This window comes from Hippocampus guttulatus, chromosome 3, assembly GCF_054856545.1.
Source record: "Hippocampus guttulatus isolate MCC_2025c chromosome 3, RoL_Hgut_1.0, whole genome shotgun sequence".
In the NCBI taxonomy this organism is placed as follows: domain Eukaryota; kingdom Metazoa; phylum Chordata; class Actinopteri; order Syngnathiformes; family Syngnathidae; genus Hippocampus; species Hippocampus guttulatus.
The window spans coordinates 17,937,823-17,956,928 of record NC_141263.1 but is presented as its reverse complement, the minus strand read 5'-3'; the positions used below and the strand labels follow the sequence as shown (position 1 = coordinate 17,956,928).

The 19,106-nt window shown below is 40.6% G+C and overlaps 1 protein-coding gene across 1 annotated transcript; it reads left to right on the top strand.

The window, feature by feature from the left end:
• The first annotated feature begins 2,598 nt into the window (after positions 1-2,598).
• On the top strand, positions 2,599-18,746 carry kcnk2a (potassium channel, subfamily K, member 2a). The gene is made up of 9 exons (XM_086107570.1): positions 2,599-2,852; positions 4,267-4,373; positions 4,463-4,575; positions 5,183-5,273; positions 7,012-7,129; positions 9,433-9,593; positions 11,893-12,079; positions 12,174-12,313; positions 14,076-18,746. Coding segments are annotated over exons 1-9 (1,257 nt in total). The 5' UTR covers positions 2,599-2,851; the 3' UTR covers positions 14,415-18,746.
• Positions 18,747-19,106: the final 360 nt, after the last annotated feature.

The window sequence follows — 19,106 nt, the reverse complement described above, 5'->3', positions numbered from 1 at the left end:
ATGCTGCCAGCATGTTATGAACCAGCCTCCAATGGTCATTAGCCCACAGGTATTTGTGGGTACTTATTTTAAGCGCATAGGATCACGAGTACATAGACCCACCTAACCATGACATGTTTGTGATAAGAGGGCCCAACAAAAGTTCGATAGGAGAGAGTGCGGTAAGTTGAGCCACTTACAAGTCTATCTGGTTTTTGTGTACGGGAGAATCCATCCATCCATCCATTTTCTGTTCCAATTGTGAAATAGACGTTCATCTATGAGTTTGCCCCAATATTGTAAGTACCTGTGGTGATCCTGGAAGAAAAAATAAACTGGCTCAATTTAACCGCCTCTGTCATAATTGTAACTTTTGGTGAGTAGCGTAGCTGTAATTGATAACAAATAAAAAGAAAACTTGTTGCACTCAGTCCCGTAAAAATAGCAGCTTTTCAATTTCATCGTTGGGCCCTTCCACAGTAATGCGTCTCATGATTGCCTTATGTTTAATTAGCATTACTAAAACAATTTGACATGATATTCGGTATTTTGGCTCACTGGGATCACATATCACTCTTCAATAATTATGACGCACTGAACTGCCTGCTATCATGACAAAAAGAGGAAAAAGACCCACTAGACTAGGAGCATCCTATACATTAAGATGGATGATGAGAAGCTAATTGAATACAGGTTGTAATGAGTGGATATAAAAAGTCTAAACACCCCTGTTAAAATGCCAGGTTTTTGTGATCAGCCCTTCTCCTGGCCGATACCTTTGAACAATGACGCTGTAGAAGCTGCCCGACCATGGCTCACGCTATAAGATGCAATTACACCAATGTCAGGGAAAGCCTACTAGAACATCTCTATTTTAACTGGGGTTAATCGCAGACACTTCAAATGGCCACTCCCATTTAACAGGAGTTTGAATGTGATTGGTAAACTAAAAACAGCCGCGTCCTCAAACATAAGAGGCTGTACACACTTGTGCAATCACAAGAGGGAGACTTGCCTCTTGCCCCAAAGTCATCTCGGATATGTTCTAATTCACTCTTATCCCTAATGAGACGAACAGTGTAGCCAATACAGCGATTGATATTCCTAATGTTTCACGACACACACTAATATCTTCCTCGTATCTTTTTCTTAGTTTCCTCACGGACTCGTGTTCTACCTGACAAACCATTGGAGTCTCCCTCTTCTGGCCAGCATAAATAATGCACTCACATGGTGCGGGACTGATTTCTTCATCAAATAGCCACACTTTGCTGTGTTGTATCACAAACTCAATCGACACAGTGGAGAAACACATGTGCACAGCACTGAGTGTTCAGCTAACCGTGACACACATTGACCCACACGTGTCTATCTTTGGCTGTATAAATGGGATTGTATTTTTTTTTTTTGGTGTGTGGGAGCCAGCAAGGGGGAAGCATGAAGATTTAAACTGCTATTAATTTCTCATCAGCAGCAGAGTGTCAAGAGAGCCGACGGGGACGGCAATCATGAGGATGGCAATGCCAGATCAGCATCCTGCTAAACATTTGAAATGGATGCCAAACATCACAAAAAAGAGAGTGAGAGGGAGAGAGAGAAGCATTAAAAATAAAATTAATTTCAAACCTGTAAAATTACATGACAAGGCTTTGAAAATGTTTGTGATGTTGTTCTCCAAAACATATTTTGTGATGTATCCCCCCCCCCCCCAAAAAGAAAAAAAGAACATGTTATGAATAATTTTGTACATTTTCAACTTTAAACTTCAATTAATATTTGCTGGTATCTGTCATCTATTCTAGAAGTGCACGTGATGCTTTTCAAATTTTTGAGGTCAGAGAAGAAACCATCGAGTCTCATTCATTCAGTAACTCCCGCTCTCCAAAATGAAAGGGTGAAAATGAATACATTCATTTTCATTATTATTGTTAATGATTTGGTTAATGGATAAATTGTAAAGAATAAAATTAAAAATACTACACGATACATTTGATCTATTTTATTAAATAATGGTGTGATCAATCAAAAATTAGTTATTGATAACATTTTAAAGTATTTTAGTGACAGTAAAATAATTTACAAAAATGTACATGTTCATTTTAACTTACCGGTAATTGTTTTGTTTTGTTTTTTTAATTTACCTTAACTCAGGGGTGTCAAACACATTTTTGTCACAGGCCACATTTTAGTTACTGTTTCCCTTGGACGGCTGTTATGACTGTGAAACCATATAAAGAAGTCAAGAATAAAATGGTTTATTCCACTATTGTTCAACTTATCGTAATGAGGGTTTGGTAAGAAGAAGATGCTTGCAATATCTCTCTTGTTTATTACATATGAGAATTTGAAAATGTTGGTACAGATGATAGCAAGCGTCATGGAAGTGGAAGTTGTAATGTTTGATTTGCTATCCTGGGCCACATAAATGCATGTGATACTGTGTGTGTGTGTGTGTGTGTGCGTGTGTGTGTGTGTGTGTGTGTGTGTGTGTGTCATGACCAGAACTTCACTCTTTGTGAGTGTGCATGCATGTGTGTTTCTCCACCCATCTCTCTCCCCCTGCTGCTCCTCCCTCTGTTTTATCCCATCCCTCCTTCGCTCAGGGAGCGCAGTGGAGCAGCGTGCATGCCAGAGAGCCAAAGAGCATTTGTCTGGCACACGTGGAGCTCCAACACCGCTCTGCCGCTGGCCCGGCCTCAGCGGAGGAGAGACCAAGAAGACGAGGAAGAGGAGGAGGAAGAGCAGGACAAGGAGGCCTCAGCATCACAGGGAGGAGAGGCCAAGAGGAGGAAAGATTCCCCGAAACGCAGTGAGGGCGTCGAATGAGGAGGAGGAGAGGAGCCCGGAGGGCATTGGATAGGCTCGATCCAGGAGTGAGTAGCACTGATTGTAGTACTTTTTGAATTTATTTATTTATTCATTCTAATACTTTGAAATATTTCCGTGCGTACCTGAAGATGGCAATAGTATTTTCCAGTAACATTTGACATTACATTTAAAGTAGTGACATAACAGCGCAATTAGCTCATCTCATAACTTAAAAAAAAAAAAAAAAAAATTTGTTGAGTGAGAGTCCATATCGCACTTCTATAAGCACAATGGTCTTAATTTATTTTTTTATAATAATAAAAAATGGTCTTAAAACACAAACGCTGACAGTTATTTTTAAGGTAATGTTAGTTTGTAATACAGTACATCTTTTGGATTGTTTGCTTGATCAAGCATGATGTACAGTATATGACTGTCTATTTATGCAACAACAAAAAAAAGCTGAGAAACGAAATTCTTTTACAAAGCATCAAATTGTTGACAGCCTATCTTTTTTGACATTTTTTTCACCACTGAACTTATCGTGGACAAGTGAAAAAACATTTCAATTGCAATAAGGCTGAGCAGCGACGCCATTGAAAGCTTGTTTAAAATGATTTTTGTTTCTTTATGTGACCTGGTAATGACTGTGTTTGTTATCTATGGCCTTTAATTGTTGAATGTGTATGAAATAGCAACAAAAAAGCTATTGCCAGAAACTAATGGTTGGTGCAATGTAACAGAGTGAACCAGCCATTCTCAACATGTGGTACGCGGGCTCCCTCTCGTGGTCGGAGGAAAAAAGCAAAAAAATGAATTAAATGTTGAAAATGTGTTACAGTGGCTGAAACATTTTTTTTCATCCAGTGCAGTACATTTGATGTGTTCAGTTTTGTACAATGCATTAACTGTTTTTAAAAAAAATATTTATTTAGGTAATTTTGTCTCACTTTTATATGTAAACATTTTCACTGAAACAAGTACAGTTTCCCCCCCCTATACTTAACCATCATGTTAATTCTAATTGTGCATAATGTTACAGTGGTTTACACTAATATGAAATATACTTTTCAAGAATAAAACCTCTGTCTTGTTTTTTATGTTACTTTGTTATAACGTTGATCATAACGGTGGTACTTGGAGAGCTACAAATGATTTTAGGTGGTACTTGGTGTAAAATGTTGGAGAATCACAATCTAAAATTATGTTACTGTACCTATGTGTACTGTACTGTACAGTTATTCTAAACTGCTTCTAAAAAATGTTGTCACTAAAACAGGCAAGAGAGAGCGATTCATGTGTTTGCTTGTGTCAGGATTGAAAGGCCATTTTGAAGCCTTGTCTGTGATTTATTTATAAAGACTTCTAAAATTAACAACTAAATGGCCGTAGCAAGTGAAATGAGACGGTGTGGGTAAAACACAATTCCTGGCGATGTTTTTTTTTCTCCACCCCCACTATCCACATCCCCCCTGACAGTGGCAGCTCCAGACTTACTGGACCCCAAAGCGGCCACTCACAACACCAAGCCCCGCCTCTCCTTCTCCACAAAGTCCATCACGCTGACTCCACGAGAGGAGAGCGAGGTGGGAGGCCACCAAATCGCCATCACGCTTTCGTTCGTTCCCTTTTTCCGATGCACGTGTTGGTTGACTGACCAGTTGAAGTATTGCAGGTGGTTGCCACGGTGATGAAAAGGAAGACGGTGACCGCCATCTTTCTTTTGATCGTCTTCTACCTGGTGATGGGAGCGGCCGTTTTCAGGTCCCTGGAACAGCCTCATGAGAGGTAAAAAAAAACCATTAAAAATTGGCCTGCACAAATGAGTTATGTTAATACGTTTAGGCTATTAAATTGAACTATTGGCCCACTCCCAGACTGAATAAGGTTTTTAAAAATGCTCTCAGTATGGTACGGTACTTTTTCACGAACCTTCAAGAACGTGGGATTTTTAAATTCCTCTTGCATTTTTGTTAAAAAGCCAAGTAGAAGGTTGGCGCAAAACTATGCTCTTTCTGAAGGCCTCAAAACCTTTGAGGAGGGGCTGTGCGGTCTAGAAACTGTTTCCACAAACTATAAAGTCGAGCCACACACTTGTCCTTCCAGCTACTACAGTCAAAATACCGATCGTAGAAATAGTTGGAGCAGTAATCGGGTACTTGTTGTTTCATATCCATCCCTGAAAGTTGCAGTCGTTTAAAATGCTGACATTTCAACTCAGGCACTTTGCATGGTTTGGGGGGTTGGGCAAAATAAATCACATGTTCTCCAGCGATTAAACAAAGTCAAAAATAATTGGATTTGGTAGCCCACAAGCAAACATTTCTAATTGTGTCGATGCAAACAAATGAGGTGCCAAGTTGTGACAAATACTGTCGCCTTCTTTCCCCATCAGTGCTCAACGCTTGGCCATCTTGACCCAGAAGTTGGACTTTCTGGCCAAACACTCCTGCGTCAACCACAGTCATCTGGAGGATCTGGTTAAGGTGAAATATATTCATCTGTGTCGATATGCACTGGATACGAAATGTTTACTCTTCAAATACGAGATGTGATATGAAAATCGATCATTTCAAAACTGTTTCCACCATTAATGTGACCTATAATCTTTACAACTGAATGAGGAAAAAAAATCTGAGTTTAATGATAATTCGGTACACTGGAAACTGAAAAGCTTAACCAATCACAATTAAACTCATGTTAAAAGTGAGCCAGCACACACCTGCCACCATTGAAAGGGATTCTGAATAACCCTAGATAGACTTCAGTTGCTCTAGTAAGCTTTTCCTGACATTTTTGTAGCACAAGCCACGATCTGCAGAGCACTTCAGCAAGCATCAGTGAGATCTCACTGTTTATAGGTATCGGTCAGGAGAAGGGGACAAAAACTTCCAAGGCTTTAAATATACCATGGAACACATTGACGACAGTGGCGAAATTATGGCGCGACAGACAGATTACCAAAAACTGGACATCCCTCCACAATTCATGATAAGAAAACAGGTCTGGGAGGCTGCCAGGAGGCCGACAGCTTCGTCAAAGGAGATGAAGGAATTTCCGGCAAGTACTGGCTGCTTGATACATGTGACATCCATTTCCCATCTTCTTCACATGTCTGGGCTCTGGGCTCTGGTGGCAAAAACAAATGAAGAAAAAAAATCCACACATTTCAACCCTTCCAAATGCAAGTGAGAAAATGTTTTGAGATTTCATAAAACCGAGGTGGAACTTTGTGGCCAGAATTCCAAAAGGTATGTTTGGCACAAACACACCACCACCAAAAGAACACCGTACCTACAAGGATGCAAGAAATGCACTTGATTTGGGTTAACCAGAGGCACTTCAAATTGTGGCTAGCGTGCATTGATTCCTATTTAACATGAGTTTGAATGTGATTAGTTGATTGTGAACACAGGCACGTCCCAATTATAAGAGGGTGTGCGCACTTGTGCAACTACATCTCTGTTGTTCATTTTTTCTTCCCCTCTTGAAATTATGTAGGTTTTGTTTTTAATCGATTGTAGTGGCTAAAGGTCACATTAAGTGTGGATAAAGTTTGGAACTGATTTTATATCGGTCACTTTTCTTGAGATCACAGCAAACAATGGAACAGGATGTGTAGACTTGAAATTGTGTGTCCACCATGTGTGTTGACGCTGTAGTAGTTTCAGCACCTTGGACAGCTCATTACTTTCTCAGAGGGTGGAACCTGTGAGGGTTAAAAAAACAAAAAAAAGTATTCCGAGAAGCTGGTGGACCTTCAGCGTTTTGTATTATTGATCATTTTCCCTGTTGGAAATTCTTGGAAGGAAATAAAGTCAATATCTTCCATGTTTCAGACTTCAGACGATATCAATAAGATACAGCCACTCACCGTTTGACAACAGAGGCATCGCTCTTAAGAAAGTAGAGAGGGAGGCTTGCTGAATTTGCGTCGTCTTTGTGGGGGGTTTTGTGTGTGTGTGTGTGTGTGTGTGTGTGTGTGTGCTTTTACAGTCTTCAGCGTCTTGCAAGTGTAAAAATAAGTTATGACCTGTACAGTGCAAATTTTAAAGAATAACAATGGCTCTATTGTAGTAAACAGTTATTCTACAAGAGAGGAGGCTCGTTGTTTTATCACATTATTCGATCAGACTTTCCACTGCGGTGTTCCGCATTCTCAAGGCACTTTTCCGTCTTTTTCTGTGAGTTCAAGTTTTTGTCTGCCTCTCCTTCTCCCTCCAGCAAGTCGTGGCAGCCATCCGCTCGGGAGTGAACCCTGCCGGGACACTCGCCAATCCCAGCAGCCTGTGGGACCTGAGCTCCGCCTTCTTTTTCGCAGGGACTGTCATCACCACCATTGGTAGGACGTGTGTGTGTGTTTACTGTTGTTGTTGTTGTTGTTTTTAATAAACATAACCATTATTGTTAACTGTCACAGTTAACTGTTACATGTAATCTTACATGATTGCATGCAAGATTGCCATCAATCAGGGTTAGAAGTTATATATTGAACTGTGCTAGACGCGTGCGTGCGTCCGCGTGTGCGTGCGTGTGCACGCGCGCGCTCCCCAAATGAGCTGTTATGTAACAAAGGCTTTGAGGTTGTTGCGTTTGTCATCGATCTTCCATCTGCTTCCTGCAAGTAATCAAACTAGTGCACCTTGGCGCTCTCATGACCATACGTTTAGTCTTTGTGTGTGTGCACGATATTCTTTTACTCTCTGCTTTTATCCTCCCCCTGCCCCCCTCCCTCGCTATTCTCTGCGAACTGTAAAATTTCTTTTGCGGCAGCTGAATGCAATGCAATTACGACATCGCAAGTACAATGGCAGTTGCTCCACTTATTGACTCGGTTCCTCCACTTTTGTTTAGTTTTCATTTAAGGACACTGAGCACAAACGTCTACCGCCACCGTTTCAACTTGCGGTTGCCGACTTCCGAATGTTGTCATTTAGTGTATTTTCAAGAATTAGTCCATCAGAAGTTGAGGATGCACCGTTTTTGAAAAACGACAGCCGATTGAGCATTTATTCTATATCTTGACAACGCTGTAAATTACCGCTAAGCTTATTTTGGAAAAAATGGGATTTGTTTACTGTTGACACAGAGTCAAGTCAAGTCAAGTGTATTTATAGAGCCCTTTCAAACAGCCATCGCTGCATACAAAGTGCTGTACATGGAGCAATTTAACATATACAATAAACAGTAAAACAAATCGGTAACAAAGACGGTAGAAAGCACCAAACAGTAAAACCAAGAACAAATCTAAGTCATGCTGAGTCGAATGCCAAAGAATACAAGTGAGTTTTGAGGAGGGTTTTGAAGATGGGCAGCGAGGAGGCTTGCCGAATGTTCAGTGGGAGGTCATTCCAGAGAGAGGGACCAGCAACAGAAAAGGCTCGATCCCCTCTGAGCCTCAGTTGAGTTCTTGGTACTTCTAATAATGTCCGGTCCGCAGACCTGAGGCGCCGGGCAGGTGTGTAGGGGCGGATGAGCTCAGAGAGGTAAGGTGGTGCGAGATTATTTACAGATTTGAAAACAAATAAGAGGATCTTGAAAATAACTCTAAAATGGGGTGCCAGAGTAGGAGTTATGCGCTCCCTCTTACGAGTACCAGTCAAGAGGCGAGCAGCGGCATTCTGGACCAGCTGAAGGCGCTTAATGGAGGGCTGGCTGACTCCAAAGTAAAGGGCATTGCAGTAATCGAGCCGGGATGTGACAAAGGCATGAATTACTGTCTCAAAGTGTTCATGAGAGAGGAGAGGTTTTATTTTGGCCAGCTGTCTGAGGTGAAACCAATTTGCCGATCAAGTTTGAAATCACTGTCCAGTTTAAGGCCCAAGTTTGAGACTGTTAACTTACGATAAGGAGACAGGGGGCCCAAGTCTACAGGATGGGATGTACAAGGGCCACTGGGACCAAACAATATCACCTCTGTCTTCTTTTCATTGAATTTCAAGAAATTTTGTGCATTGGGACACTGATACACTGTTTGTACGATATTTTTGTGCTATCCGTTGTTCTTCCTCATTCCCAGTATGTTGTGTGCTCAAATGTGTCTGCATTATTTTAAAAATTTGTGGAAATACCGACGGGGGTGGGGGGTGGGGGGATTAAGTGCCATAAATGCTGTAAAAACATGCCTAGGGTGTATTTAAATAGAGTATTTCTATATTGCGGGTTTCACGTAACCTCCGTCGTGGAAGGGGGATTTGTGTACATGTACTGGTGAGAAAATGACCGGTGGGCATTTTGGTGCTGATGATAGGGTCATGTGACATTATATAATTGTACTAGTTAATATCTATTGCTTCAAGTGTCACACTAGTATTGTGCAGACGTTAACTAGTACACAGTTTTGCCTCACTCGGAAGATGGAGTCATCCTCCGATGATTCCAAAGTTGTCCTACTAATGTGTTGAAAAGGCAGGACTGGAAAAACACATCCAGTAAGATCCAATCATTCTACTTTTCTCTTACTCGAGAGGACAATGTGTGTACAAGTACATGGACCTTAAGAGGGGTTTCAAATAAATACTCAATGGCATTCCAGAAAAGAAGAATATGACACCAGCAGTGGGAAGTTGTACATCATCCACGCATTGGTAACTACCTTGTTGGAGTCAAACGTGGCCTGAAGTCTACTCTCCGTCTTCTGTCCAGGCTTCGGGAACATCTCTCCTCACACGGAGGGCGGGAGAATCTTTTGCATCGTCTACGCTCTGCTGGGCATCCCACTTTTCGGCTTCCTCCTGGCCGGCATAGGCGACCAGCTGGGCACCATCTTTGCAAAGATCATCGCTAGAGTGGAGAAGATGTTTGTGGTGAGTGCAGGTGAACAAGCATCCACCTAACAGTCTGCACGTGTCCCAGGCAGCGAGTCGACAAAAGGTGCCTTGAATAATTTACACAAAAGCACTCTTGACAGCAATCGTATCACGCCAAGGTCTTTTCAGTTTCCAGACGGACAACAACCTTGATATTTGGCTAAACGGCTTCGGCCTTCCTTTGTGGAGTTTGCATGTCCTTCCCATGCCTGCGTGGGTTTTCTCCGGGTACTTTGGTTTCCTCTCACAGTTCTAAAACATGCAACAGGTGTGATGGTGACCGTTTGTCTCTGTGTGCCCTGCGATTGGCTGCCAACGAGTTCAGGGTGCCCCCCACCCCGCCTACTGCCCGAAGACTGCTGGGATAGGCCCCGGCACGCCCACGACCCTTGTGAAGATGAGAATAGAAATTGGGTTCATGGATGGACGGTACTGTAATATAGCGCCGTTGTTTACCACCTTGGTCTTTTGTTCACATTTCTCAATAAAAGTCTCAATCTCAGAGCAACTTTAACGATCATTTTACCAATGCAAATACTGAAATTTAATGTCAGCCAATCACCGTAACCCAGGAAGGACCCGGTTGATGATCTCCAGAGTCTTAAGGTTTATGTTATTTATTTACGCACTCGAGGTTTGTGATCTGACACTAAATACGATTTCAATTGCGACACGCTCCCGCCAACATCAATTAATATCGCACAATAACGATGAACTGATTGTTGAATTTTGCCTGGCCGTTTCCTAAATGTCATTTCTACTTGTGACACAGCTCCTAATCAATTCATGAATCAATCAATCCCTTCGCCCCTGCCTAAATGTACGCTGTTTAAGCGAGCAGTTTTGTTCTGAATGATTAAGGGGTCCCGAGGGAGTCTGAGAGAAATATGATGATGACGACGACTGGGGACGAGGACAAAAGTTCATTGTGTCACCCACCTAAGCGCTTAATGGCTTGAAGGCCGGATGGTTTTAGACGACAGCTTTAGTCGCAGTCCCAAGTGCTCCCAGGGGCAAACTTGTGATGTCACAATGTCTGAGTCTACGTTTGCAACTGTATTTAGCATGGAATATTTTACAGTAGTGCAAACTACACTGCAAGCAAAAACAAAAAAAAAACTATGATATTGTTAAATGAATACTTGTGTTTTGAACAAAACTGACTAGTCTCATGCTTGTTAAAGAAGCAATCTCAGCCAATCGCAGGGCACACAAAGACGAACAACCGTTTGTACTCAGAGTCACACCCAGGGACAATTTAGAGTGCTCAACCAACCTGTCATGCCTGTTTTTTTGGAATGTGAGAGGAAACCGGAGTACCCGGAGAAAACCCACCCAGGCACGGGAAGAACATGCAAGCCAGAATCAAACCCTGCACCTCTGCACTGTGAGGCTAACCACTCGCACACCACGTCGCCTTAGTAAAACATCATTAAAGTGTAACTGCATTTTAATTAACCATATTTAGGAAAAAATGTCTTGACAAATGCATCACATATTACAGGACTCTTGACAATGCATTCTGTCATACCAACTCTGTCACTGGGCTAAATTGATATTTTAACCTTATTAGGAATTTGATCTAACAGGTTGATTTACGGCGCGGGCACCCGCGGCGGCTCCTCTTGTTGTATGTTGTCTGTTTAAGAGGGAGGAAATTTCATCTGTGCTGTACACATACAGCACATTTGACAATAAAGTTGTACTTGACTTGACTTTGTTAGTTGCATTTAACTTATTTTTGTTTAAGTAATATCACCTGAAAATCGTTGCATAAATTGTAAATTATAATTTATCAGCAAAGTCAACAATGAAGAAAAAAAAATGGCTTTAATCAGTGGCATCAAGATTATCATGAGATATAAATAAATTCCACTTTAATCATTCCGATTTAGCCTAACTTACTTTTTTTCCAGGTACTTAGTAAATGTTTATCAGTTATTGGTGTAAAATTGATTACCGGTAGTAAAATATTCCAACCATTGTTTCATTATTTTGTTTTTAAGAGTTAATTTGCTAAATTACATTGTTTAATATCAAAGTTGGGATATGTAAAATCTATAAAAATTATATTAGGTGTCACTTTTTGGACTTTATGAATCTGTATTTTTTTTAAAAGAAGACACTGATTAAAGTTTTCTGAGTGTGGATAAATTATATAATCAATGGGCTGGATTCAAGAACGGAGTGAAACAGGTGTCCCCAACGTTGCGTCCCGTGCTCTGTAAAATGAATTAAATGCCATCAGCTGTTGCATAACGTGTGCTTGTGCTCACCTCGTGTGCGGTCCGTGCAGCACTGGGACATCAGTCAGACGAAGATCCGGGTCATATCTACATTGCTGTTTGTGCTCTTTGGCTGCTTGCTGTTCGTGGCGCTCCCGGCAGCCATCTTTCAACACATCGAGGGTTGGTCAGCGCTGGAGTCGCTTTACTTTGTGGTCATCACTTTGACCACCATCGGCTTCGGGGACTTTGTTGCAGGTAAAACGAGTTCAAAACAACAAGGACAAGAAAAAAAGTGACTTTGTGCTTGGCTCATGTGTGATTCTGTGAATGCTTCTACCTCTGCTTCCAGGGGGGTCAGAAATCGAGTACTTGGACTACTACAAACCAGTAGTTTGGTTCTGGATTTTGGTTGGACTGGCCTACTTTGCCGCCATCCTCAGCATGATTGGAGACTGGTTAAGAGTCATTTCGAGGAGGACCAAAGAAGAGGTTTAGTTATTATTAGATTACATTATTGTCAACACATAGTAATACATGTGCTGTACAGGATATAGTGGTCCGCCTCACATTTCTTGGGTTCAGGGTTCGAATCTCACCTGAGGCCCCTCCTGTGTGGAGTTTGCATGTTTTCCCAACATTTGAATTGGTTTTCTCCAATCGTATTCCCAAAAACATGCATTTTAGGTTAATTGAAGACTTGACATAATCTTTAAGTGTGACTGTGAATGTGAATGGTTGTTTGTCAGAAGAGGTGATGAGATTGGCTGGGCTCCAGTTCAGGGTTTACTCCTTACTCTCGCTTAAAGTCAGCTGGGATAGGCTCCAGCTCACCTGGGATCTTAATAAGCACTAAAAAGGATGGATGGATGGATGGATGGATGATATGCACCCACTGGAAACAACTTGATTCATAACTAGGTACAATCAAAGAAAGCAATGCATGATAAAGGGTTCTCAGTAGGACACAGCGCCGATGCAAACCACTTCAGAAGATAAACATAGTAATAACATCATGTATTGCGAAATGAACACCTTCCTTTCTAATCTTGTATTGGAAATCATCATGTATTGCATATCATCCACTATAATACGACAAGGAAACATTTTGTGCTCAAGGCCGACACTTGATTTTTCAATTTTCAAATTTCAATTTTAGATTAGCTATAAAAAAGAAAAATAATTACACTTTCATGCACAGTACATTTTTTGAAGTGCATTTCAGTTGTATTTAACTTAAAGTATGGTAATTTTTCATTTTAGGACTCAAATCTTGGCCTCTGTATTTTTGGACTGTTTTAATCTTGGAGTTGCCCATAACAGTGATATTTGGTGTAGAATTTTGAGAACCACTGACTGGGGGACAAAATACGTCAGCATTCTTTGATCAAGTAAATACTGTACTCAGTAGTCAGATTAAAGTGTGTTCCCTGTAGATGCAACTTTCTCCACCACTGATATAGAATATTATGTAAGATGATACACTCTTCTCAGTGTAGTGACATTTACTGTACATGAGCACTTGTTCATTTCCAAGTGCGGCGCCAGGTCCCAGCAGACTTTTGTCACCCTCCTAACTTGGTTTCAATGATGAAATGCTTCTCTGATCCAATTGACTTTATGCAACCGAAATACACCTGCAGGTTATTAGTGTGAGTCTCTCCAGAGAGAGTTTGCATAAAGCATGACCATCCATTGTCTCATCTGGACATGCATCTTGACTCATTGCTGCTCTAAATATAACATATGCAAATGAGTGCAATTTTCTCCAGAAGAGAAACACTTTTCACAGGAGCCAGAATGGCAGCGAAACTAATAAAGATGTTGTCTTGAATTCATATTTTACCATAAATTGATCCACTTTAGATTTGGTAGCAGTGAGGTTATTACGCAAAAAACTTTTTCCCTTTTTTTTTTTGCTTATTGTGTTTTATGATACTTTTAAGTGTTATTGAATCAAGAATCACTCCAATTCACAATCATTCTCCAAAATATGAATCACAATTTTTACGTTTATTGTATTTTTTCCTCCGAAATGATTCTGAGGCTTCTGATTGGATAACATTGAATCAATGATTATAGTGCCCCCTGCAGCAATTTCGAAACCGGCTGAGGTTTTCTTAAATGAAAACAAATTTATGAATTCCTCTGTGAGGACGGAATTGTTTTCTAAGCAGCGATGGACATTGACTGTGAGTAAGGCTCACTGCGTTTTTGTTCACTGAACCTGTGACTGCAGCTATCTTCTCCGTAGGTGGGAGAGATCCGCGCCCACGCAGCCGAATGGACGGCCAACGTGTCAGCAGAACTGAAGGAAACGCGCCGACGAGTGAGTGTGGAAATCTACGACAAATTCCAGCGGGCCGCTTCCATTAAACGTAAACTGTCGTCCGAGCTCGGTTTCAGCCCCGCCGCAGAATTTGGGCTGCCGCGAAGGACGGTATCAGCCAATCACAGCGAGGAGCGGGAGAAGAGCGGCAAAGAGGCGGGGCTACCGGGGCTGACGCCTCAGCTAAACCGGAACAGCGGCTTATTTATGAACGGTCTGGACCTGGAAAGAGGCGATATGGCCATTATTGAACATGTTAAGTGAAGGGCAGTTTGTTGTATCGTGACCTGCTCGAAAATCTTGTGGATTTCTTAACCATGGTGGACATCCTTGTTCTCCGTACAGATTTCCAGCTTTTCTGGGAGAAGTCTGGGACTTTAAATGTCAATCAACAATGGGAGCAACCACAAAATATTCAAACAGGAGCAAATGTTAACAGTTTGTTCATTCGTGTTCCATTGTTCTCAAATTATTTGGGTCCTGGGACCTCCTTATAATTTTCACACCAATTAAGCATAACTACCATGTATACCCTCTCTATGCCTGAATACATAATAGCTGCTCATTCGAGAGAAAAAAAAAGTTGGCACGTAACAATAACAAATTTCTATTTTTAAAGAGTTGCTCAGTTGTCATAAAAAAAGTTGTAATCTTTCCAAGAAGAAAAAACGCTAATTTAACGACTATATGTGCCCCTAAATGCTTTAAGAATTTTTTTTAAATGGCCTATTTTAAGGGTGGAACATTTTCGAGAGAGGTAATAGAATAAAGATATTTCCCTCCTAGCAAAAGTCATATTATGATATCAAAGTGGGTCTTAGTATTGTTATAACTGTTAGCAAGATTTGAATGTCACCTCATTAGACTACATGCTCGATTCTGACCAAGGCTTCACACCTCACAAACGTGCACAAGCACGATTCTTAAACATGGCCGTTCATCATAGCAAGCGATAATGAAAGTGCGTCACACAACGTCACCAAAATAGCAGCTGTAGCCATACTAAGCTAGCATTAGCACTGCTAACAGCCAATGTAAGCCACGCCTGCTTCGTGTTAGAATGGTTTATTTGTAATTGAGTGTTATTTTTACACATAGTTATAAGTTTTATTTTTGGGAATATACAATCAATTAAATATCAAAAAGGTGAGAAATGTAACTGTCAAGCTAATTGCTAATTCCGTATTGCTTCTGAATCTTAGGTGCCTGTGGTCTTCTTCTGTTTCCTCGTCTTCTACCCAATGTTCGTTTATTTTTGTTGTTGTTTTTGTCGAGAGATGGACATTCGGTCATAGTTTCAGCAAAGCTCTTGAAACCCTTAGGAACAGGTCAGCGTTTGGCTGTGGCGGTGGTGGGTTGGGGTGAAGGCGCTTGCTTAATGACAAATGTTTGATACTTTGTTAGTCAAGCATTCTGTCTGTTCGTGTGGGATTCTTAAAAGTCAAATCAGGCACAAGATGGAGTGCTTTTTTTCCCCAAATATAATTTTACTTACAGTATGTACTATACTGTCATGTCAGACTGACAGTTTTAACAAATATGACAAGGGTTTGTTTTTTGTTGTTTTATTATTTTTCTTTATTGTAATCTCAGGGGGAGTTAAATCAAGGTTTAGCAAAGGAGGAAAGTGATCAACTTTATTCTCATATTATGCCTGTTTGTGAAAAATAGGACTATTAGTGTAATAATGCCACTAAACGCCTTTTGATGAGTATTCACGTAAGGATATCAGATTTATGTGTTGACGGGTCACCATCATATTAACTTTTTTTCAATTGACTTAAAGATAGGATCGGCGCACCGGCCACCATATGTATGCACTTCTTTGAATGACACAACATATTCTATGAAAGAAATTGTTTATGGGCCCCCAAGCTACAACTTGCTGAGCCCCGGGGGACCCAGTTTGAGAACCAATGCCTTAATTTGCTTCTGAACAGCAGTTAGAAGGTAGTTTGAAACAGAAAGATGACCTTGAATAATTTGGAGAGTTTATGGTTGGTTTTTTGGGGGGGACTGTGATAATTTTGAGTTTGGTGAATGCTTTTTCTATAGGTGTTATTGTCACTAACAGCTGTCGACTGTCATAATCATAAAGACATAGTTTTGGATAGTCACAATTTCAGAATAACAAGGTGCAATAACCTTTTTGGATTTTGTTGTCATGCCAACACACCCCGGACTGATATTCATTATCATTCTCTCCGCTGAGGTGGGAAAAGAGACTGCGGAACACGCACGAGGCAACTTGGACAAGTAATTAAAGTGTCACAGTGCCTTAAAGTTGTTCATTTTGCTGAAATGTCAAGCACAAGCCTCAGAGGTTGACCTTTTGTGCGAAGTAAAAAAACAAAACCAAACAAAAAAAGGTATCTTTGTATTTCCCATTGAGCCACTCACTCACAGCTGTTCCAGTGTTCATTACAGTTCATGTGGAAAGTCGACACAAGCCTGTTAAGCGGTTCAAATTCATACCTTTTTTTTTTTTCTCCAATTCATGTACAGTATGCTTGATTAGAACAGAGGTTCTCAAACCTTTTGGGTCCGGTGGATCCTTTTGCAGGGGAGATTTTTTTAAATGTATTTTTTCTAGATTTTCTTTCCATCCATCCATTTACTCATATTTGTCCTCATGAGGGCAGTGGGTGAGGTGGAGTCGACTCAGCTGACTTTGTGCACCCTGTTCTGATTGCCAGCCAATCACAGGGCACATATAGACAAAGAGGCACCATAAACAATTCAAGAGAAAAAAGATGCCAATCTTCATAAACAACCAGCGTGGCGCAGCTTGACTTGATATTCTGAGCTCACTCTTCATTACACATAACCTTGAATATTAAATGAGGATTTAGTTCTGGGCTCTGGTTCGAAAATAAGGTACCTTAACAGGGATGTGTACACTTGACTTGGAATACTTCCGGGATAGTCCGAAACGTGAAGTGCATCGATCACTCGACAGTATTTGCCTCCGGGCTGACTTTTTTTTTTTCCCATATGAATATGAAAAACGGAATGCAGTTCTATGCGAATGTTGAAATGTTGACTGGATGAGAAATCAACCTCAAACCATTCTACTTCTACTTTGTCGCGAGAGGATGACATGTCAAATATGCACTGTTAGCATCAATCGTTTTGATGGCAGAGGATGGGGAACCTCCGATCCATCCCGACGTACAATTGTGGAAAAAAAAAAACCAACAACAACAAACAAACGTGAAGATATTTAACCCATAAATGGACATACTTTGTCGACTCGGAGGACTTCCCCACCGCTGACTTTAATCATCCTGAGCTGGTGTCATACTACGGGCTCAAAGACACACATACGAGAGGCCTCCTCCTCCACCTGCAGTTGAAAATGCACTTTGATTATTTTTTTTTTTACAGCATTAGCACGTAACCGCATGCTACAGTTTGCGCGGCTATGCAGTCCATCCTGTTACTATTATTTAAGTTTCTGATTTACAGTTTAACACACGATTGTCAGCGTGTTACGATAACAATCAGTCAGTTTTCTGCTGCGCGCAAGTTTGCCCGTGAAACGCCAAGAAACTAAAAAGGCTTGTTATGAATAATAAGGTTGATGCTTTTATGTTTTACAGTTTATAACTGTATGAAGGAATATTACGGCCCCGCTGAATGTCAAAAAGTTTTTTTTAATAAGTTGGAGGTTTAGCAGACAAATGTCGGAAGAATGTTGATGCTCATAATATTGTGATGTTTGTTTTCTTTGTATTGTGACTTTTTTTTCTCCTCCATGTAAAATTCAACAATTTTTAATTTGATTTTTAATCATGCAGACTTTATTCACAATTTTTTGTTTTTCCAGATTAAAAAACAAACTTTTTTTTCACGCCAAATTACATCTTTAACACCCTCTAACCTGATAACATGATAAGCTGTCAGTTGTAGCAACCGCTGTCCTTGACAGGGTTCATGGTAGAACAAACATGCGGTTTTGGGGAGCTCCTGAAAAAATGAGGGCTTTGGTGGTACAAATATTTTCTCCAACGCCAAAGATATGTATAGTGTTTAGGTATTGTCCCCTAATACTCCTCTGCCGAGTTATGATGGACTATGGTGCTCAAATGGACACTCACACTTGCACACATGACCAAAAGAGAAAAGGGAGATTGGTATTTATGTTTCTTCTTCTTTGGACTGACGCATCTGTCAAGAAAGAATTTGAATGCAAACCAAAGTTTGCTGAATGGTGAATTTCATAACCCAGGCTCTTTTAGTTGGGGTACTAACATGCTGGTTGGAATCTTACTGCAATGTTTTTGCAAAGGGGGTGGGGGGGTTAAATTTTGGATATCCTGCTTCTATTGCTGTGCAAAAATGAAACCAATGCTATTTTTTTTTTGCGCCACATGTGCCCAATATGTGTTTTATGACCAGCTGATGAATTTTATGTATTTTTCTACACTGCATGTTTTTTTTAAAAGCATATTTCTACTACTGGTGAATGTCACATGAATGTCTTTTAGAGTGTAAATATCATGTTTGTACGAGTAGAAAATATACTTTAGTTCAGCTCTTGCCCTGTTTGCTGTCATCCTTTCCAGCGATGTTATTAAAGTTTGTCTAACCTGATTGTACTGTATTAGTTTAGGTGATTTGGTATATGAGTCAGACAACAGAGTCAAACCTTTTCAGTTTTACATGCAGGAGTCTTCAACCCATCACTTATCTTTTAAATTATGTTTCTAGCTTAACTTTAAATAAATTAAACAAATTTGCAGGTTACATTCTTTCCACAACATGCAGCAATCCTTAAAACCGAGCAAGATTACCGCATGCAGTTTTTTTGTCCTTCCAACGCAAGTCTTTGAATGGGACGTCCCTCAGGCGGCTTAAATGTTTGCAAACATAATAACTACATAAATCAGATGACGTAAAACATCCGGAGGCTTTTACTGAGCTTTCTTTATGACCATTTGCCTATTTTTGGTT